At 41.2% G+C, this 22,617-nt stretch overlaps 2 protein-coding genes, 1 long non-coding RNA gene and 1 pseudogene across 3 annotated transcripts in view; 3 read left to right on the top strand and 1 right to left on the bottom strand.

The window, feature by feature from the left end:
• Positions 1-2,936: 2,936 nt before the first annotated feature.
• Positions 2,937-4,434, top strand: RPS27 (ribosomal protein S27). The gene is made up of 4 exons (XM_014483061.2): positions 2,937-2,992; positions 3,306-3,414; positions 3,964-4,074; positions 4,349-4,434. Exons 1-4 carry the CDS (start codon positions 2,987-2,989, stop codon positions 4,375-4,377), a joined length of 255 nt encoding a protein of 84 aa, XP_014338547.1. The 5' UTR covers positions 2,937-2,986; the 3' UTR covers positions 4,378-4,434.
• A 415-nt stretch (positions 4,435-4,849) lies between these two features.
• The window catches only part of NUP210L (nucleoporin 210 like), a 100,271-nt gene continuing 82,503 nt past the window's right edge, over positions 4,850-22,617 (bottom strand). Inside the window, exons 32-40 of the mRNA XM_005910030.2 lie at positions 22,187-22,404; positions 18,973-19,109; positions 17,162-17,288; positions 14,068-14,214; positions 9,261-9,511; positions 8,570-8,774; positions 5,628-5,732; positions 5,041-5,112; positions 4,850-4,950 (exon numbers count right to left, since the gene is read on the bottom strand). Of these exons, the coding sequence (XP_005910092.2) occupies positions 4,850-4,950; positions 5,041-5,112; positions 5,628-5,732; positions 8,570-8,774; positions 9,261-9,511; positions 14,068-14,214; positions 17,162-17,288; positions 18,973-19,109; positions 22,187-22,404 (1,363 nt within the window). The remainder of the gene's footprint in view (positions 4,951-5,040; positions 5,113-5,627; positions 5,733-8,569; positions 8,775-9,260; positions 9,512-14,067; positions 14,215-17,161; positions 17,289-18,972; positions 19,110-22,186; positions 22,405-22,617) is intronic.
• LOC138987198 (uncharacterized) lies at positions 4,855-6,178 on the top strand. The gene is made up of 2 exons (XR_011463602.1): positions 4,855-5,206; positions 5,565-6,178. It is a non-coding gene; the product is annotated as an uncharacterized lncRNA (long non-coding RNA).
• LOC102282527 (small EDRK-rich factor 1 pseudogene) lies at positions 11,095-12,146 on the top strand (annotated as a pseudogene).

Consider the following 22,617-nt stretch of genomic DNA (forward strand, 5'->3'; position numbering starts at 1 on the left):
ATCCTTCTGGGGCAGTTCTAGAATTCTGGTGTTACTTTTCCAAGCCCTTAGTTTTAGAATCCCAACTCCTTTTGAAAAAAGCGGGATGGCTGAAGTTGGTGGCTATTTGTTGAGTCAGTCTGCCCCCTGGTGGAACAGAGTGAAAATTAAAATTAATTATACTATAGAATCACCTCCAAAATTATACTATAGAATCAGCTCCACACACACCCTCTCCCAGTCTCCAAGCCCACACACCGTTCACCTAGATACATTCTGGAGCTTCATCTTGAACAGTCTTCCTTCTGGGAACCTGTGTATGAATTCTCTGACAGGCCAGCTCAGGAAGACAGAGATTGAGACTATACATGTCTGGTGTCATTCTCTTGATGAGATGTGGATCTTTTAACACAGTCCGGAGGCAGTACTCCTAACACACTAATGAACAGACTGTGAATGTGTAGCCTTGGCAACCAGAAAGCTGAAATATGGAGAACATGGCTACACAAAACCAAATTTATCTTTGCTTTGGAAAAAATATTCAAAATATCTGCTTTTCTAATAGCAGGTCAGTAGAGCAGCCCTTCTATAAACATAGTGCACTGGTTATGAAAAGGCATCTTTTGTCACTTCAGTTATCCTTGTCATACTCTGTGCCAATGTTTGTCCCTCTCAAACACAACTATTCAATCCTCTTCTATCCTTTATCTAACCACCCATTATGTCTCCAAGTTGTATTACAAAACGTGAGTATTCTCTACTTCTCCCTGATGGCCAAACCATCTCTCACTAGTGCTTAAAGCACTTATTCTTAAGTGCTTTAAGCTTAATTATTCTTCAATTTTCATGGATTTGTCTGATAAAAGCCTATTAGTTCTTTTTCATCTTATTTTGTCTGAATCTGGACTTTTCATCCCCAGCAATAGACTATTCTTTTCACCTCTCTAAATTGCTGCTGTTGTTTAGTTGTTAAGTTGTGTCTGATTTTTTTTTTTCCATGTCTGACTCTTTTGCGACCCCATGGACTGTACCCCGCCAGGCTCCTCTGTCCACGGGATTTTCCAGGCAAGAATGGGAAGAGTGGGTTGCCATTTCCTTCTCCAGGAGATCTTCCTGACCCAGGGATTGAACCCAGGTCACTTATGCTGCTGTATACCTGCTTTCCCTGGAACCTCATCTCCACAGTACTCTCCCACTAGCTCTCAGAGCTTCCGCAATAATGCCTTTACCCTCCCCCCCCCCCCAATTATGGTAGGCTTTTCCTGGTCTCTCGTTTTGTATTCACAAGCTCTTGCCTCAGCCTAGAATGCAGTTCTCCCAGACTGCTGCTTGTTTAATTTCTTGTCTTTCGGTGTGCCGTGCACAGTCACTCAGTTGTGTCCCACTCTTTGCGACCCCATGGACTGTAGCCTGCCAGGCTCATCTGTCCATGGGATTTCCCAGGCAAGAATATCAGAGTTGCTGTTTCCTCTTCCAGGAGATCTTCCCGACACAGGGATTGAAACTGCATCCACTGCATGGGCAGCTGGATCCTTTACCACTGAGCCACCTGGGAACATGTCACTTCCTCAGAGGTTTTTCTCACCATACAGAAGGCTGAGAGATGAAGGACTGATGTTTTTGAACTGCGGTGCTGGAGAAGACTCTTGAGTTGTCCCTTGGACAGCAAGATCAGACCAGTCAATCCTAAAGGAAATCAACCCTGAATATTCATTGGAAGGACTGATGCTGAAGCTCCAATACTTTGGCCACCTGATGCAAAGAATGGACTCATTGGAAAAGACCCTGATGCTGGGAAAGACTGAAGGCAGGCGGAGAGGGGCAGGGCCAACAGAGGATTAGATGCAGGGCCAACAGAGGATGAGATGGTTGGATGGCATCACTGACTCAATGGACATGAGTTTGAGCCAGCTCTGGGATAGTGAAGGACATGGAAGGCTGGCCTGCTGCAGTCCATGGGGTTGCAAAGAGTCAGACATGACTGAGCAGCTGAACAACAACAGTAGTGTGCTGGAACCAATTATTACTGGCTCATGAAAACAGACTTCGCTTTCCAAATCCATGTTTAATGATGTAACACTGATAGTCTGAAACTGGCCAAGGTATTTCCTCCATTGAAATTAGCAAAGACAACAAATCAGGGCTCCCCTCCATAAAGTCAATGGTTAAACGTTTACCAGTGTATCCTTGACAAGAACTCACATCCCTTGTCCCATTCTATTCCTTTGGAATTAACCAGGTCCCCATATACCATTTGAGTCATTTTTGTTCCTCCTTTATGACAAACGGACATTTTAACCCTTTGATCGTTACTGTAGAAGATAATGATTTGGTTTTCTTTCTTTTCATTACCTGTCCAGAGTTTCAGTGATGCCAAGATTACAAATCTTGGAAAGGCAGTTCTGATGAAAATGTGGCGGAAAGGATGTGGGAATGTAAAGACAGAGTTGTGAAGATTAGCATTCAAAGCAGTCAGAACAATACAGAAGTGAGTGATGCAATAATTATTACAGAGAAAGATGGAAAGGAGAGAATAAAATTAACAACGGTTAGTCCTAGAAATAGGCTGAAAGTGCGGAAAAGATGAGAACTTACTTTTTTTATATTTACATTACTGAGTTGTTAAAAATGGGGAAACCAAACCAATTGAAAAATAGTAAAGAAATTTAACAAGTCACAGACATGACTCTGTTTTCCTAAGCAGTTCCTGTTGTTAAAGTGTAGCGCGAAATATTAAAAATGTCTATTAACCCCTTGACGGAGACCAGACACTGACCTTAAGATACCAAGCTCCCTCTCTTAACATGGCGACTCATCTGAGCCCTGTCATTTAGAGACCTTCCCAAAATGGCAGCCCCCCCCGCCCCATCGCCCAAGACCGTGAGAGAACGACCTTCTCAACATGGCGGCGATAGGACCTAACGTCATTTCCTGCGGGACGGCCAATTTAAGGATCAGGATTTCCGCTTCCGCCCCTTTCCGGCGGTGACGACCTCCTCACGAGAACATGCCTGTGAGTTCTTCGGCTAGGTTTCCGTGGAGATCTCGTTCTTCTGTCTGCACGCTGCTCTCACGCTGATTTGGGATCACAGAGGGCCCTCATTTGCCCTCCGCACTTCCCAGGACAAGTTAACTACAGGGGCCGCAGAGGCCAGCTGGGACCCGTGCTTGGACGGGAGCGGAGAGGCAATAAGATGGCGGCCCAGCTGCGCAGACACCAGGGGCGACAAGGGGAGAGCTCTCCCCGTTGTGTGGCAGTGGGGGCTGTTTTCGATCATCCATATTCACCATTGGTTTCTAAATCTCTACATTTCTGCCTCTGTTAGCTCGCAAAGGATCTTCTTCATCCCTCTCCAGAAGAGGAGAAGAGGAAACACAAGAAGAAGCGCCTGGTGCAGAGCCCCAATTCCTATTTCATGGATGTAAAATGCCCAGGTGAGGAGATAACATGTAGTAGTGGGGAAAGCACTGAATCCCACGAGTTGAAAAAAGGTATCCGTGAAGCCCTAATGTATTCAAATTTGAATGTTAGAGATGAGTAAAATTTTGCACTTTAGGAGGAGTGATCCAGAGAGATTCCCCTTCAAAACTCTGTAGACCACAACGTTTGTGTTGGGAAAACACTGGAATGATAATGTTTGGGTTCTGTGGTAATTTATGTACTTCCTGGCGGCAAAGGGGTGGATGTGTTGACCAGTTACTGAGCATGTCTCCTCACCAAGTACAGGGTTTTTTCTCTTTGAGTTTTGAATTTTTTGGATGATGTTGTTTACTCAAAATCCATAGGTTGGGGCACATGGTCGAGGTTGCTTTTGAGTTGACTTTGATGTATACCTAGAGCCAGATAATCAAGTTTAGATTAGGAAAGTAAATCCCAAGAATTTTCATAGCATACTTGTTTTACAGTTAATGCATGACATCATATGTTTAAGTGAAGAAAGGTTTGGGAGGAAAAAGGGTAACTCCTTGATGTTTTCCCCCCAGGATGCTATAAAATCACCACCGTCTTTAGCCATGCACAAACAGTAGTCTTGTGTGTTGGCTGCTCTACTGTCCTCTGCCAGCCTACAGGAGGAAAAGCGAGGCTTACAGAAGGTAAATGGTTTAATGTAATTTTTATACTTTTTTTTCTTATGTCTACCAAATGCATAATCGGGAAACATTCATCTTAAAATGCTACTGTCTAAAGCTGGGTGGTAAAAGGGCTTCATATGAGCTGAATCTCATGTCTAGTGACTAGGTAGAAGCTTAAAGAGTTGAAGAAAATACAAATGTAGGTTTTCTATGGGTTAGAGGCATTTTGTGGGGTTCAGGTAGGGTAAGTAGGCTGCTATCAGTTAACCTTTGGAACTTTTTTTTTTTTTGGCAGGATGCTCTTTCAGACGGAAGCAGCACTAAAAGTACCCTGTATCGAGATGAACGGGAAACCATCCCAATAAACACGTTTTGGATACATCCTGTTTACTGTCTTGTTTTACTTCTAGGAGGTTCCTACCTCACGTATTCAGGGGCAACCAGAAGAGTGGATTCTAGAGTCATTTGGGGCAAGTAAGTGGCCAAGAACTTAAAAAGTCCATTTGGGACATTGCTATCCCTAGGTTCATGGAGTAAATCTGCAGAGCTTGATTAAAAACTGGAATAGTATGTAAATGGGGTATTTCATTTTACTTTTATGTTTTCTTAGAATTAAGAACTGACAATTGATATTTAAAACACAATCCAGCACGCCACTTTAATATAAAACAGCTTAGGATGCTTTATTTACAGTTCTCAGAAGCCTTGTTTGGAGGTGTGTGAATGTAGAGGTTGCTGCTGATCTGGGGCTAGAAATCTCCAGTCCCCTATAGTTAAAGACTTGTCCAAGCAGAGGTTAGTGTCTTATACTCCACAGCCAGTGCTGTAGCCGATTCTGGGCTGGTGGGGGGTGTGGACTCAGGAGCGGAGGGGGAGAACGTGTGGATGTGTAAGAACCTAAGAGGAAAGGAAATAAAAGAAGGATGAATAGAGGTGAATGAGGGTGGTACCTGAGTTTTTCGGAGATAACAGATGGTGATTCTTTACCTGACTGTGTACCTAGAGTTGGCACGTAAACAACTGGAACTGTCTGCATCTTGTTTAGGAAGGCATTGTATGCTGGAAAAAGAATAAGATGTCAACAAGGAGATCTCTTCTCACTGGAGAAAGGCCTTAAGGGTCAAGTCCATTCTTAAGTATTGCTATAAAAAAAGTAAGGCTTCAAATTAAATAACACTGTATACTTAATGGGAAGTTTTTATTCAGTGATTTTCAGAGGTATTCAACTTACGGCTGAAAGATGGGAAATGTACGTGTAGATAATAGTATGTGTTACGTTGCTTGAATCATCTATTGCTATGTATTTGAGCAAAACTAGCTATCATCTAAAGTTTAGCAGTGATTTCCACTTCTGAGTGGTAGCTGTTGGCTGCATGCAGTTTATTGCTTCTCAGTAAATTGGGCAGGATCTTTGGTCCACCAGGAGACTAAGGGTAGGGAGGCTAAGTCAGTTTCAATTGCATGTCCCAAATTAGATGTGATATAAACAGCTAATTTTCATCCTCATTTAGTTTGTGAAATGAAGGCAGTTTCCAAGTCTAAATTCTACGGTGCTGAATATAAGGACTCCTTACCTAGAAAGAGGAAAGCTGTTGATGCCAGCATCACAAAGAGGGTAAAAAGGAGACTCTGGTAAGAACCTGCAAACTTCTGGAGAACACCTGAACCGTCACATTGATCTACGCGTTGGCAGAATAAAAGAAGATAGTTTTTTTAATATATACAGGACAGATGTTGCATTTAAAAATTGTATGCTTCTGAGATATCTAGCTGAAGCACTCAAAACTTAGCCCTCTAGGAAATTCTTTTTGTTTCTTACCAGAGAAAAAGGGGTGAACTGTACTTGGTGCCTCTACCTTTTTGGCTTTTTATCACTAACATAATAAACTACAATTCTTAAGCCTTTTCAGCTTCCAAAAGAATGTTTAAATTCTCTGCCACTGTAAAATGCCTGTTATCTCTCCTGTGTACTTTAACTCCAAGTGACATCCTTCAACTTGTAATCCCTCTAACCTGAAACAATGACCCAGGAGCCACTTGTCCTTTTTTATTCAGCTATCATTTCTAGGGAACATGATTTGTATATAAATTTGTCCTCAATAAAAGTTAAGACATGTCTTTTGAAGCATACTTTCTCTTGGTTATTTCGAATTCTTCAGTGTCTAGAAATGAACTCTTCCTGCCTCACCAAATTGCCATTCCAGATAAACTGTCACCAGGCCCTTATACATAGTTCCTGTTCTGCAACCCTTGTATAGGCCCTCTACCTCTGGGCTCTTAACTGCTCTTAACCTCTCTCTAAACTCTGTTCACAACTGTTTAACAACTTCACACTGTTAAACTGCTTTACTCTGAAGAATAATTTGAGGTTGCTTGTACTGAAAAAAAAAGGTGGGGGCTTCACTGGTGGCTCAGATGGTAAAGAATCTTCAATGCCTGGAAACCTGGGCTTGATCCCTGTGTTAGGAAGATCCCCTGGAGGAGGGCATGGCCACCCCCTCCAGTATTCTTGGCTGAGAAATCCCATTGGCAGAGGAGCAGAGCCTAGCAGGCAACAGTCCATGGGGTCACAAAAGAGTTGGACATGACTTAGCGACTAAACAAAACAACATACTAAAATCTCCTCCCTGATCTGGTCCCAACACTGGAAGTCCAAATAAATCAAGAGGTATATTAACTTAGGACACCCCTTTGTTGTGTCTACATTGAACTAATTCCTGTCTTAATTGGGCCCTGTTTTAAATACCTACTTGTTCCTGCAAGTAGGTATCATGCTTGTATGAGTGAACTTAAGATTGGGTTGCATATTTGTAGCAAAAATAACAGTGTACTGTCAGTTTGTGCCCTCATCACTTAAGAACGTGGTGATTCTTCAGTCTCAGTCATGTCCGACTCTTTGCGACCCCATGAATCGCAGCATGCCAGGCCTCCCTGTCCATCACCACGTCCCAGAGTTCACTCAGACTCAACGTCCATCGAGTCAGTGATGCCATCCAGCCATCTCATCCTCTGTCGTCCCCTTCTCCTGCCCCCAATCCCTCCCAGCATCAGAGTCTTTTTCCAATGAGTCAACTCTTCACATGAGGTGGCCAAAGTACTGGAGTTTCAGCTTTAGCATCAGTCCTTCCAATGAGCACCCAGGTGATTCTTTTTTTTTTTTTTTTTTTTTTTGCCATGGGTAACTTTGGCAGTCTGGTGAAGTCAATGTACCCCAACTCAATGTTTTTCAATGCAAAAAATGTAGGAATAAAGGAAACCAATTGAAGTTTTATAATACACAGCAAAATGTTAAAAGGCCTTATTTGTAATACAGTAGTATGTGTGCTCTAGTAATAAAGATACATTTTTAGGTCTGATAACTACTGTAATTTTGATGTAATTTTGTTTTTTCCCATTCAGGGCATGGACACCTTGAATTCTGAGAACCTTTATAGAGATCCATGAACTCAGTTTAAAAACTACTCTCAGCACAGATTGGGGTTGAACATTCTCTAGTGATAGGATCCTGAACATCCCAATTTCAACTCTTTAAAGGGGAAAACATCTCTTAAAGAGTTTTAGGAAACCCTTTAGAATGAGAATTAAAATGCATATAAATATGCTTAGAATATTTACTGACTCATACAAATCGGATACTCACAGAAGCCAAAACCTTTCTCCCGTTAGATGTACTAAGGTTCAGCCTAATTCACTCCTAGATTCTCCAGGCAAGAATACTGTAGTGGGTCGCCATTTCCTCCAGGGGATCTTCCCAACCCAGGGGTTAAATCCTAATCTTTACTACTGAGCCACCTGGGAAGAAACTTCTAACACCTCTTTCCGTAACTGTTACCATCCCACCCAAACTTGGCATCATTTCCGAACTGGGTAAAGGCAGAATCAGGATTTGTCAGAGCCAAGTCTTGCTTCTAGGATTACTACCATTTACTGATTGATGCACAAAGATTTGCTAAATACTTTTGGATTAAATCAAACATTTATCAAAGGGCTTAAAACAAGGCAAGAAGTATACTTTTGAGGCTAGTAAACGCAGGTTAAACTGCATTCATGCTTGGTCACTAAGTTGTGTTTGACTCTGCAACCTCATGGACTGGGGACCGCCAGGCTCCTCTCTCTCCATGGGGTTTTCCAGGCAAGAATAACTAGAGTGGGCTGCCACTTCTTCCTCCAGGAGATCTTCCTGAGCCAGGGATCCAACCTGAATCTCCTGGTGTCTCAGTGGTAAAAATCCATCTGCCAAGCAGGAGACCCCTAGAGAAGGAGATGGCAACCCACTCCAGTATCCTTACCTGGAGAATCCCATGGACAGAGGAGCCTGGGACAGCGACTAAACAAGTTTTAAGAAGGCTACCTGAAGGTTATAGGGTAGCCTCCGAGAATAAAGATCCATGTCCCAGCTAGTCTGAATAATCTTGATCAAGTGGCCGAATGTTTCCCATTAATTAAATTCTAAACTAAATTGTAATACATTCAGTCTTTTTGCCTCTAGATTAAAAATAGTCACCCCCATGCTCACCTGCACCAGACTTAGCTTTCATAGCTCTCACTCGTACAGCCTCACTTTGACTGGTGAGCACACAGGAAATGTTGATGAAAATAGGTGATGCCATCTGCTGGAGGGATGTGAAGTTGACTACTCTTACGTGGTAGATGGCCAGGCCAGGTGTGAGCGAAGAATGCCTATGGCCAGAGACCATTAGAACTGGGGAGCTGGGGAACACCTTAGAGAAAAGAAAATGGAACTTGTTTGAAAGAAGAAAATCAGTTTTGTGTCAATACATTCCAATCATAAACAATAAGACATCTGGATTTCTAGTTAGCTAGCTGACAAGTCACTTTTTCACACAGACATATTGAAGGGTAGGGGAAGAAAACCATCTGTGTGAGAATAATATAGCCTTCAAAAGCTTTTAGCACTCTAAAACTCTCAGGATAGCATTGGTGGTGTGTGTGTGTGTGATACACACACACACACACACACACACATATATATATATGCATTTGTATTATCTTCCAGACAATGCTCATGACAGATTTTGGACTCTGGGAGCCCCCATGGCATTATAAAGTGGACAGATTTTCTGTTTTAGGAATTTCCTGTGGTGAATTTTATCAAGTCGTTCAGTATCTATTCCTTTACCCTGGACTGAGAATGAAAAATCTCATTTTCAAAACCCTGATCTGTTTTGCTTCAGTCCTTAACATACCTCTAGCTTCTCAAGAACTCTATCCACTCCCAGTACTCTTAGCTCCCCGACGTCTTTTTTGTGGCTAAGAACCAATTCTGACTGGTTGATGTAAAAGGCTGGGATGAAAGGAATGAGGATTCTTTGCATTCCATTCTTGCTACGCTCACTGACAAGTGTGGCCCAACCATAGACTGAGGTGTCAGCGGTGCTCAGGACCTGGAGCAGCTCCTCTGACTGGGGTCGAACCTTGATTAGGCAGACATAAACCCCTGAAGAAAAGAGGAAAAACTGAGCAGGAAGGTTCAGAGGCCCTATTTAGTCAATTGGATTAGGATAGGAAGGAAAAATATTGACATGCAAATTCAAAAGGAAATGAACTCAGATTTGAGTATTCACTATTAGCATACTGTTGGCCTCTAAGGAGGAGTTTACCAAAGATGAAACAGTCCAAGGGAACCCATAATTGAACTTAAGGTAAGGATGCCATTACTGGTTAGTCAGCATGTCAGGGGATATTAAATAACTTAATACAAGTAGAAATTAAGGGGATATAGGATAAAGTAGTCAGAGATCATGAGATCAGTAAAGGGTTTGTGGAAGAAAGGCAAGCTTTGAACATGTTTAATCACTTCTGTATCAAACCACCTCTTGATGGCCTTATTTCTGTTAATAATACTGTTTTTCTAGTTACCCATGAACGTTGGTTGTCTTCTGACAACCTTTCTTTCATTCCTATATCCAAATCTTGCTAACTCATCCTTTGAAATATCTCATATCTGACACCTCTGTTAGTATTTCTGTTACTCTGGCCTAAACTTGTCAATTCATGCTTGGATCACTGCAATGCAAATTGCATTTGCTAGTCTCCTTACCTTCCATTCTTCTTATCCATTTTGTGTACTGCCAGTGTATACTTTAAACTTAGTTTTGAAAACTTTTCCAGGGCTCTGTATTGCCTGGAATGTCCTGTTCTCTTCACGTCTACCTCAGTCATGGTCATCCTTCTAGAGGTTACTTTTCCTATAAAACCTGACCCTTAACACCCAGGTTTGATACAAATACTCCTTTCTCTCTGTCATCTAGCATCCCATGTGTATAACTAATCAGCCTGTGTAGTTCTTAGTTCTGTTCAGTTGCTCAGTCGTGTCCAACTCTTTGCGACCCCAAGGACTGCAGCATGCCAGGCTTCCCTGTCCATCACCAACTCCCGGAGCCTACTCAAACTCATGTCCATCATGTCGGTGATGCCATCCAACCATCTCATCCTCTGTTGTTCCCTTCTCCCTCCTTCAATCTTTCCCAGCATCAGGGTCTTTTCCAAAGAGTCAGTTCTTTGCATCAGGTGGCCAAAGTGTTGGAATTTCAGCTTCAGCATCAGTCCTTCCAATGTATATTCAGGACTGATTTCCTTTAAAATTGAACGGATAGATGTCTTTGCAGTCCAAGGGACTTTCAAGAGTCTTCCCCAACACCACAGTTCAAAAGCATCAATTCTTTGGCGCTCAGCTTTCTTTATGGTCCAACTCTCACATCCGTACATGACTACTGGTAAAACCATAGCCTTGACTACACGGACCTTTGTTGGCAAAGTAATGTCTCTGCTTTTTAATATGCTGTCTAGGTTGGTCATAGCTTTTCTTCCAAGGAGCAAGCATCTCTTAATTTCATGGCTGCAGTCACCATATGCAATCATTTTGGAGCCCCCCAAAATAAAGTCTTGACAGGCGAATCCCGTCAGGGGGCCCGCGGGGGCTCAGTCTTCCAGATCAACGGGTAGGGACAGTGGCTGAGAGTGTGAGGAAGTCGTTCCTTTTCTGAGTTGCCCTCTTCCAGGCTTGGTCCAGTTGTCATCATGGCCCATGGAAATCAACGAGAACTTCCCCACCAGAAAACATGAAGAAATCTCAGGAAATTAGTAAGGGAAAAAGAAAAGAGAATAGCCTGACTACCTCTCAGAAGTAGAGGGACTCTGAGATCATGCAACAAAAGCAGAAGGCAGCTAATGAGATGAAGTCTATGCAAACAAGAGAGCAATGATGAATATTTGGAAAACCTGGGTGCTACTGCTAACTAAGTGTATCATAAGCTCTATGATCAAGATTTCGTAGAGTGAACAGGCAGTACATATGTTATATCCTTATGAAACTATTTTAAACTTGTCCTTTCAACCTGATGTACTGTGATGTTTCAGAGCCATTCTTCAAAGAATAAAACACTAACCATGCAAAATAAATAAAGTCTCTCACTGTTTCCATTGTTCCTCCATCTATTTGCCATGAAGTGATGGGACCAGATGCTATGATCTTAGTTTTCTGAATGTTGAGTTTTCAGCTAACTTTTCCACTCTCCTCTTTCACTTTCATCAAGAGGCTCTTTAGTTCTTCTTTGCTTTCTGCCATAAGGGTGGTGTCATCTGCATGTCTGAGGTTACTGATATTTCTCCCAGCAATCTTGATTCCAGTTTGTGTTTTATCCAGCCTGGCATTTTGTATGATGTACTTTGCATATAAGTTAAATAAGCAGGGTGACAATATATAGCCTTGATGTACTCCTTTCCCAATTTGGAACCAGTCTCTTGTTCTAACTGTTGCTTCTTGACCTGCATACAGATTTCTCAGGAGGCAGATCAGGTGGTCTGGTATTCCCATCTCTTGAAAAATTTTCCACAGTTTGTTGTGATCCACACAGTCAAAGGCTTTGGTGTAGTCGATAAAGCAAAAGTAGATGTTTTTCTGGAACTTTCTTGCTTTTTCGATGATACAATAGATGTTGGCAATTTGATCTCTGGTTCCTCTGCCTTTTCTAAATCCAGCTTGAACACCTGGAAGTTCATGGTTCACGTACTGTTGAAGCCTGGCTTGGAAAATTTTGAGCATTACTTTGCTAGCATGTGAGATGAGTGCAATTGTGTGGTAGTTAGAACATTCTTTGGCATTGCCTTTCTTTGGGATTGGAATGAAAACTGACCTGTTCCAGCATTGGCCACTGCTGAGTTTTCCAGATTTGCTGGTTTACTGAGTGCAGCACTTTAACAGCATCATCTTTTAGGATTTGAAATAGCTCAACTGGAATTCCATCACCTCCACTAGCTTTGTTTGTAGTGATGCTTCCTAAGGCCCACTTGGCTTCATATTCCAGGATGTCTGGCTCTAGGTGAGTGACCACACCGTTCTGATTTTCTGGGTCATGAAGATCTTTTTTGTATAGTTCTGTGTATTCATGCCACCTCTTCTTAATATCTTCTGCTTCTGTTAGGTCCATACCATTTCTGTCCTTTATTGTGCTCATCTTTGCATGAAATGTTCCCTTGGCATCTCTAATTTTCTTGAAGAGATTTCTAGTCTTTCCCATTCTATTGTTTCCTCTATTTCTTTGCACTGATCACCAAGGAAGGCTTTCTTATCTCTCCTTGCTATTCTTTGGAACTCTGCATTCAAATGGGTATATCTTTCCTTTCCTCCTTTGCCTTTAGCTTCTCTTCTTTTCTCAGCTATTTGTAAGGCCTAGTCAGACAACCATTTTGCCTTTTTCCATTTCTTTTTCTTGGGGATGGTGTTGATTACTGCCTCCTGTACAATGTCACGAACCTCCGCCCATAGTTCTTCAGGCACTCTATCTATCAGATCTAATCCTTGAATCTATTTGTCACTTCCATTGTATAATCATAACGGATTTGCTTTAGGTCATACCTGAATGGTCTAGTGGTTTTCCCTACTTTCTTCAATTTAAGTCTGAATTTGGCAATAAGGAGTTCATGATCTGAGCCACAGTCAGCTCCTGGTCTTGTTTTTGCTGACTGTATAGAGCTTCTCCATCTTTAGCTGCAAAGAATATAATCAATCTGATTTCGGTGTTAACCATCTGGTGATGTCCTTGTGTAGAGTTTTCTCTTGTGTTGTTGGAAGAGGGCGTTTGCTATGACCAGTGGGTTCTCTTGGCAAAACTCTGTTAGCCTTTGACCTGCTTCATTTTGTACTCCAAGGCCAATTTGCCTGTTATTCCAGGTAGCTCTTGACTTCCTACTTTTGCATTCCAGTCCCCTATAATGAAGAGAACGTCTTTTTTGGGTGTTAGTTCTAGAAGGTCTTGTAGGTCTTCATAGAACCATTCAACTTCAGCTTCTTCATCATTACTGGTTGGGGCAGAGACTTGGATTAGTGTGATATTAAATGGTTTGCCTTGGAAACAAACAGATCATTCTGTCATTTTTGAGATTGAGATTGTTGTTCTAGTAAGATTTAAAAGCCTTGTCTTGCTCCTCTATCTCCAGTGCCCATCCTGGTACCAGGCATTCTATTTGGTGTTCAACAGTTTACTGGAATTAACCTTCCTTCAGTGGTTTCTCATTACCACTCAAACTGTCTGACCTTGGAGTAAAAGCTCTCCCATGATATAGCACTACCTACTTATATTTGGCATGGACTGTCTTATTTTAGATCAGTTGATTTATTTAATGTCCTCCCAAAGTCATGCCTATTTTTTCTTTCCACTTGTTAATGCTGTTCTGCTCATAATATCCTTCAGTTCAACAGCATTCAAACATTGTGCTACTAGTTGGGAACAAAAGATGTATGAGACATAATCCAAGCCCTCACAAAGATAACAGGCTAACAAAGGAGAAAGTAGTAAGTTATAATAGTAAAGCATAGTATATTATAGATACATGTTAAAACTTTGTTGAATGGATAGAACAAAAATGCTGAGTGAGAAAAATGCCATAGTTACACAGTAGATAAAACTAGAAGGCAGAAATGTAAACCAATAAAGTGACATTTGTACAAATATGAAAACAAGGGGGAAACCAGATTCAACTGGTGGAACTCACCTTTTTCCATGCTGAAATCTGAATGGATATGAAAGACCTTACTTGCTGGAATGTCTAGTAAAGTATTACTGAACTGTACATGGCACAGCATAAGGGTCTCTGGAAGAAGTGTTGTAATGGCCAAAGCCTGATTTGGGGTGCAGGATCCTAGAGACCAGAAAAGAGGTAAATAGCTTTGTCACTAAGAGGAATTTGTAAAAGGGGAAACATATATATTATATATAGAGGAAGTTTGGAATTTAAAAAATAAGAAAGAAGGGTCAGCTCTGTTTTAATTGCTACAGCTGTCTATTTGCCAGCTCTGTTGGGTCTTACCACAATCAAGGTGAAAGGAGAGTGTAAGACTCTTGTGTCTGCTAGTCTGTGACTATAATGGGGTTTATATTATTAATAATATCACTGGTGTTCTCTTTCAGAAGTTTTTGGAATTCATTAATGGAAATAAGATTACAGAGAGATTGGGCAGTTATTAGAAATAAAATGCTACACTTGGGAGGTAGCTTTTATATCTAGGAAGATTTGTTTTCCATAAATGATTGTAGTATGCGTCAAGTCAAAGATCTCCAGAACTTCATTACAAGTGGTGCCTTAAACAGGAGCCACGCAGCTGGCAAGAAATCGACTGGCACCAAGGTTGGGTCAGCTGCAATTTTAAATTAACTAGAAACCCGTGTCTTGGTAACAAGATTTTCCCTTGCACAGTTTCTTAATGGTCTCGGTTTGCTAAAGCTCTTTCTCAATTGTCAGCAGTCCAGTGATCATTCTCATCTTTTGGAGACTATCAGCAATATCAAAGGAACTGTTACATGAAGTTTCATAAGTTGTGGTTTTAGAAAGATTCTGCAAGGAAAAAAAATGCAATCTCTTTGTAAAATTTAATAAGGTAGATAACAATGAGATAATATGTTATGAAGAAACAGTTAATACTTTATAAAAGAACCTGAAGAATTTTAAAGATCAAATACTCTTATTTATACATACATATTTAGATTGTATTTATAAGATTAAGTATCTACTGTGAAAAGAAAATATATTAAATGCTTAAAAACTGAAGGACAGAACGGGCAATTAGAGGGACTTCACTGGTGGTCCAGTGGCTACGACTCTGTACTCTGAATGCAGGGGGCCCAGGTTCCATCCCTGGTCAGGGAACTAGATCCCACATGCTGCAACTAAGACACAACACAGCCAAGTAAATAAATAAATATATATTTTTAAAGGTCAATAGAGGACTCTGTGGGAGAGGGAGAGGGTGGGAAGATTTGGGAGAATGGCATTGAAACATGTAAAATATCATGTATGAAACGAGATGCCAGTCCAGGTTCGATGCACAATACTGGATGCTTGGGGCTAGAGCACTGGGACGACCCAGAGGGATGGTATGGGGAGGGAGGAGGGAGGAGGGTTCAGGATGGGGAACACATGTATACCTATGGTGGATTCATTTTGATATTTGGCAAAACTAATACAATTATGTAAAGTTTAAAAATAAAATTAAATTAAAAAAAAAATAAAGGTCAATAGAGTTTAAATCATCTTAAGGTTTATAGACCATTATATTCTGTTCTATTTTGAACTTCTCTGGTTGGTTTTGCATGTTTTCTCACCCCCCACTATCCCTCCATCCACCCCCACCCTCCAAATCTGGAATCTGTTCTATAGAAACAAAAAGATGAATGAAAGGATGTACATGGACTTCGGAGTGAAACATATCTACTACTCTTGCCACTAACTGGTTTGTTACCTTGTACAAATTACTTGCTCTTAGTAGTCTCATCTTTTTTTTTTTGCCCTGACCAGGGATTGAACCCAGGCCCTCAGCAGTGAGAGCACTGGGCCGCCAAGGAATTCCCAGTACTCTCATCTTTAAAAAAAATTTTATTGGAGTATAGCTGCTTTACAATGTTGTGTTAGTTTCTGCTATACAGCAAAGTGAATCAGCTATATGTATACACACATATATTCCCTCTTTTCTGGATTTCCTTCCCATTTAGATCACCACAGAGCACTGAGTAGAGTTCTCTGTATAGTCAGTTTTCATCAGTTATCTCTTTTATACATAGTAGTATATATATGTCAATCCCAATCTCCCAATCCATTCTCCGCCCCAGTATCCTCATCTTTAAAATGATAATTACTACATGATGAGATTGTTAAATGAGATAAAAGGTATAAAAATTCCTAACATAGTATTTGGAATCTATTGGGAGCTTCTTATATTTTAGTTATCTTTCCTCCTCCCCCCATCTTAAAAAATAATTTTACTTATTTGTTTTTGGCGGTGCTGGTCTTGTCTTCGCTGCCACATGGTCTTTTCTCCAGTTGCAGCGAGTGGGGCCTACTCTCTAGTTGTGGTGCTCAGGGGCTTCTCTTATTACAGAGCCCTGGCTCTAGGGCATGCGGGCTTCAGTAGTTGCGGTGCATGGCTCAGGAGTTGCAGTTCCTGGGCTCTAGAGCACAGACTCAATGGTTATGGCACATGGGCTTAGTTGCTCCTTGGCATGTGGGGTTTTCCTGGACCAGGGATCAAACCTGTGGCGCCTACACTGGCACGTGGATTTTTCACCACTGAGCCACCAGGGAAGCCCTCCTCCCCTATTTTTTGACAGTAAATTATGGCCCAATACAAAATGAAAAAAGAAAAACACAAGGCAAATTTGCTGAGCAAATAACATTTCACGTAATTATCTAGTCCAACAATTCTCAAATCTGGAGAAGCTTTAAAAGAATTGTATCTTATCCTTTATCCCAAACTTACTAAATCTCTGGATGGAGCCTAAGAATTTGTATTTTTAAAAGATTTCTTTGGGTAACCTTGAAAATCATCCATGTTTGGAAATTCTTGGTCTAGGCTACCTCCTGTTCTCTGGCAGGGTTACAAGCAGAAAGACAGTAGTGACTAGGTTGAGCCTATTTTAAAACCTTAATCCAGTCATAATTCTGAGATCTCACAGCTCTTAAAGATTCTGTTGTAAAAGTAGAATCAATTTTGAAACGAAAGAAAACTTGGATTGCTAATCCAAAGAGGTGAATTAATTGACAGAGGACAGGAAAGGTGGGAATAATCACCCAGAACTATAAAGAGATTCTTGACCTTTAAGATTGATACCATTTCTGCCAGCAGTGATGAACAGCTTGAACACAGCTGAATTGGGGGTATTGGTGAGGTAAGTCTTGAGGTCATAACTGAGTGTTAATCTTGATGATGCATTGACCACCACCTGTTAGCAAACCAAAGGAAAATTAGAACCTAGGTTCTTAGAGAATCTGGTTCCCTTCCTCTCCAACCCTCATAATTTGTTTAGCTAAAAGCATCTGTTTCACATAAGAGCAAATTACCCTTCTAGTGATCATGTATTTTGAAAACCATAAAATCTGTTTACTTTTGAGAAGAAAATAACATTTTTTTCTAAAAGGAGATCTTTGTCCCTTATTCCTTCTGACATATCTTCCCTGTGTATGATTCCCTATTAATCAATTTTTCCTACTCCCATGTCAAATTTTCCTTCTCTACTAAATCAGTCCTAAGCCATTTTCCCCCCATTTTAAAAGCGATCAGTGAAACAAACTCTTGACTCCAACTCCTTGAACAGGACTATCTCTAAGTTCTCTTTTTCAATTCTCCAGTCAAACTTCCAGTCCCTTTATTCCACTGAAGCAACTCATCAAAGTCACCAGCCTCCATATTGCAAAAAAAGCGGTCATCTCTCAGTCCTCACACTTGACCCAGCAGTAGCTTTCACATGGTTGACCATTCTTCCTCCTTGAAATACCTTCTTCACTTGGCTTCCTGGACACCAGTATTCCCACTCCCTCCACTTCCCCAGTCATTTTATAAATCTTATAAATTCTTATAAATCTCCCTTTTTGGTTCTTATTCTTCTTTCAGGGTCCTTTTTTTTTTTTTTGGATGTGGACCAATTTTTAAAAGTCTTTATTGTATGTGTTACAATATTGCTTCCATTTCATGTTTTGGTCCTTTTTGTTTGTTTGTTTTTGGCTACTAGGCCTGTGGGATCTTAGATCCCCTACCAGGGATCGAACTCAAAACCCCTGCATTAGAAGGTGAAGTCTTAACCACTAGACCACCAGGGAAGTCCCCTTTCAGGGGTCTTAATACTGGTGTTTCCAGAACTTAGCTCTTGGACCTCTTCTCTATTTACACTCACTCTCTTGGTGATCTTTTGGCGTTAAATATCTCTATGCCAATAATTTCCAGACTTTTATATCTAGCTACCTCAACACAGCCAACTGACATCTAACAGACATCCAACTTTATGTGTCCAAAAACTGATCTTTTCTCCAAAACTGTTCTACCTACAGTCTTAACCATTTCAGTTGATGACAATTCTGTCCTGTCCTTTTAGTATTTCAATAGAAAAACCTTAAGTCATTCTTGATTCTTTTGAACTTTACATATAATCTGTCAGGAAACTTTATCAACTATACCTATAAAATCTATTTAGAATCTGATCAACTTTTCACCACCTCCTCAATTGTCACTCTGATCTACCATCATATCTCAGCTGGGAACTGCAATAACTGGTCTCTCAGCTTCTACTCCTGTCCCTACAGTCTAGTACCAATCAGTAGCCACAGTGGTATTTTACATTATAAATCAGACTAGTCATTCCTTTGTTTAAGAACCTTAATCTATGCTTAAATTATCTATGTTTCAATAAAGTCTGTTGTCTGGTTTTGTATCTGATATATGAGTATATTTCTTTTAATAGGATGTGCTTCCTATATATATTCCCGTATGTGGAAATAGTTACTTTAGACTCTTGTGGAATCTCAGTTTTCCAACCAGAGCTGGAACCTGCTCCATGGCAGTGAAAGCCTGGAATTCTAACCACTAGGCCACCAAGGAACGCCCATGGGCTCGTCTCATATCATTAAGTTTACCTCTCGATATGTTTTCACTAGTCCTGGGATGTCATGAAAGATAGTTGCTATTCCTGGACTCCTGGCCACTCCTACCCCAGTGACAATGTCTGTTTGTAGAATATTGTCAGCAGAAATCATCCATATTCCAGGTTCACCTAGGAAAAGACAAGAGAAAGCAGTTGACTGCAATCTTTGATATAATTTGATGGTCACGCTCACCTTACTCAGAATCCAAGTCAGTAGACCATTTAAGCATACATATATCCCTTCCCAGGAGGAGCACCCAGCTGTGAGGATAACTTTGTTCTCTTTTTCATTTTTAGCTGTGCTACGTGGTATGTGGGGATATTAGTTCCTGGACCAGGGATTGAACCTGTGCCCCTGGCAATGGAAGCACAGAGTCTTAACCACCGGACTATCAGGGAAGTCCCTAACTTTGTTTTCCTAATGTTGGGTTCCCCTTCATGCCAGCAAAACAAAATAGGAACTGCTGAACTTAGAATCACAAAAGCTATTTGGAGAATATAACTGTTCTCCTTAGGAAAAAGAAAAACATCTTTTACACATAGGAATAGCACTCCATCTCACATGCTAGTAAAGTGAAGTGAAGTGAAGTCGCTCTGTCGTGTCCAACTCTTTGTGACTCCATGGACCATAGCCTACCAGGCTCTTCTGTCCATGGGATTTTCCAGGCAAGAGTACTGGAGTGGGGTGCCATTTCCTTCTCCAGGGGATCTTCCCAACCCAGGGATCGAACCCAGGTCTCCCGCATTGGAGGCAGACGCTTAACCATCTGAGCCACCAGGGAAGTTTTTACACACTAGTAAAGTAATGCTCAATATTCTCCAAGCCAGGCTTCAGCAATATGTGAACCGTGAAATTCCAGATGTTCAAGCTGGTTTTAGAAAAGGCAGAGGAACCAGAGATCAAATTGCCAACATCCACTGGATCATTGAAAAAGCAAGAGAATTCCAGAAAAACATCTATTTCTGCTTTATTGACTATGCCAAAGCCTTTGACTGTGTGGATCACAATAAACTGTGGAAAATTCTCAAAGAGATGGGAATACCAGACCACCTGACCTGACTCTTAAGAAACCTACATGCAGGTCAGGAAGCAACAGTTAGAACTGGACATGGAACAACAGACTGGTTCCAAATAGGAAAAGGAGTACATCAAAGCTGTATATTGTCACCCTGCTTATTTAACTTATATGCAGAGTACATCATGAGAAATGCTGGGCTGGAAGAAGCACAAGCTGGAATCAAGATTGCCGGGAGAAATATCAATAACCTCAGATAAGCAGATGACATCACCCTTATGGCAGAAAGTGAAGAGGAACTCAACAGCCTCTTGATGAAAGTGAAAGAGGAGAGTGAAAAAGTTGGCTGAAAACTCAACATTCAGAAAACTAAGATCATGGCATCCAGTCCCATCACTTCATGGCAGATAGATGGGCAAACAAAAACAGATTTTATTTTGGGGGGCTCAAAAATCACTGCAGATGGTGACTGCAGCCACGAAATTAAAAGACACTTACTCCTTGGAAGGAAAGTTATGACCAACCTAGACAGCATATTCAAAAGCAGAGACATTACTTTGCCAACAAAGGTCCGTCTAGTTAAAGCTATGGTTTTTCCAGTGGTCATGTATGGATGTGAGAGTTGGACTATGAAGAAAGCTGAGCGATGAAGAATTGATGCTGAGCTGTTGTGTTGGAAAAGACTCTTGAGAGTCCCTTGGACTGCAAGGAGATCCAACCAGTCCATCCTAAAGGAGACTAGTCCTAGCTGTTCATTGGAAGGACTGATGCTGAAGCTGAAACTCCAATACTTTGGCCACCTCATGCAAAGAGTTGACTCATTGGAAAAGACCCTGGTTCTGGGAGGGATTGGGGCAGGAGGAGAAGGGGACGACAGAGGATGAGATGGCTGGATGGCATCACCGACTCGATGGATGTGAGTTTGGGTAAACTCCGAGAATTGGTGATGGACAGGGAGGCCTGGCATGCTGGGATTCATGGGGTTGCAAAGAGTGGGACATGACTGAACAACTGAACTGAACTGAAACTTTGTATAGACCCTGCTACAATGAATCTGCTTTAACCTACTGATTGATATCAGCAAGAAGACTGCAAGCAAGGATCAGCTGGCAGAAGAGAGGATTAGTTTACTTTGGCTTAAGTCCCAAGATGCTAGAGAAATGTCAAATATTAGATTGGATTACTGATCCTCGAATGTGGCCCTTCTGCTTCCTCATCCAAAGTGGTACTGACTTGAGATGACCCAAAATTCCAGAGTGGATGACAAGAGTGACCATCCTGACAGAACCTAGGAAAAGGAAGTATAAAAGCCTCTGTTTCATCGACAAAAGATTAATAGTCATGGTATAGTAAGCAGTTAGCTCACTGACCCTGGATTACATGTTAATAAGTAGTGGTTGTTTACAAGTCAGTTGTCAGGATTGGAGGATTTGACTCAGGCTGAATAGAGTTCCCTCTGTATCAAGTCCAAAATATATGGTTAATGTTAAAGTCAGGTTCAATGTTACATCACTTTACCCAAATAACATGTATCCATAATTCCCCAAAGAGGATGCAAAACCCAAACCACATACCACCCCAGCCAGCCTTACTTGGATGGATTATTTGATTGCATACAACCAGTCAATGTATACCATTTTGGGATATGCTACCTGTGACCCTAAAGATATAACACATTTCCAAAGCCAAGACTGATTTTCTGTAACTCAATAGTACTTCTTAGAACAGAAATACTTTGCTGATCATGAGTATACTGTAGCCCAGTGCAAGGCCAAACCTTCTTTCAGTGATGGTATACATGGAAGTCAGGCCTTTAAAGTTGCCTCACAAAACAGTGTACACACAATTGGTTCTTAGAACTAAAGCCTTATTGTCTTTTCCTTCCTTTCATCTCATCCTTTATTGACGTTCAACTTTGCAGTTATCTTCCTTCAGAAGCTAGGAGTGGAGGAGAAGGCATGGTACACTGCACTGCCTACATGTTCAATAGACTTTTGATAAATATTACTGGCTGACTTCTAGTCAGCTGGCTATGGAGAGAAATGGGCACTAAACTAAGAATTATCAATTTAACATGAAAAATAATAAAATACACTAAAGTATTTTCTTTCTCAGAGAGAAATCCTCTAAGGGATGAGTTGCTTTCTAATCCTGTCAGTTGTGAGGTTGAGAAAGTGAAAGTATCCAAACCATTCTGGTTGAGGAGGTAAGTATGGAAGCAGATGACATCTCCGACAAAGGTAAGCTTGGTGTCTGGCTCGATGGCATGCTCTACAGAAACAGGGATATAATCGGCCATGCCTGGATGTCTCCGGTCCCAGAGCCCCACAAGTGTCACCCCTCTGTTCACAGCCTGGGCCATGTAAGTGTAGTTCCTATTCCCTGGTCCAATGAGCAGCAGGTCATCTCTGAAAGTAGACATGAAAGGTAGGAATCTCTGAAAAGAGTCAACAGTTCTGGAGCCAGACCCTATCACAACATTTTATATTCAATAGCTCAAAAGAATTCAGATGGAATTCTACAGTGGAGAGTAAACAACTAGGGCCAGGGATCAGGTCTATTACATTTATATACATGGTGCCCAGCTAGGCTATTTTTCTTAAAAAATTTTTTTCCAGTTT

Source organism: Bos mutus, chromosome 3 (assembly GCF_027580195.1).
Source record: "Bos mutus isolate GX-2022 chromosome 3, NWIPB_WYAK_1.1, whole genome shotgun sequence".
NCBI classification, from domain to species: Eukaryota; Metazoa; Chordata; class Mammalia; order Artiodactyla; family Bovidae; genus Bos; species Bos mutus.

Excerpts from the sequence above, each read along its gene's own strand:
- RPS27 (XM_014483061.2), top strand. Across the intron at positions 3,415-3,963 it reads CATGGATGTAAAATGCCCAG|GATGCTATAAAATCACCACC; the intron begins GTGAGGAGATAA and ends TTTTCCCCCCAG. Across the intron at positions 4,075-4,348 it reads AAAAGCGAGGCTTACAGAAG|GATGCTCTTTCAGACGGAAG; the intron begins GTAAATGGTTTA and ends TTTTTTTGGCAG.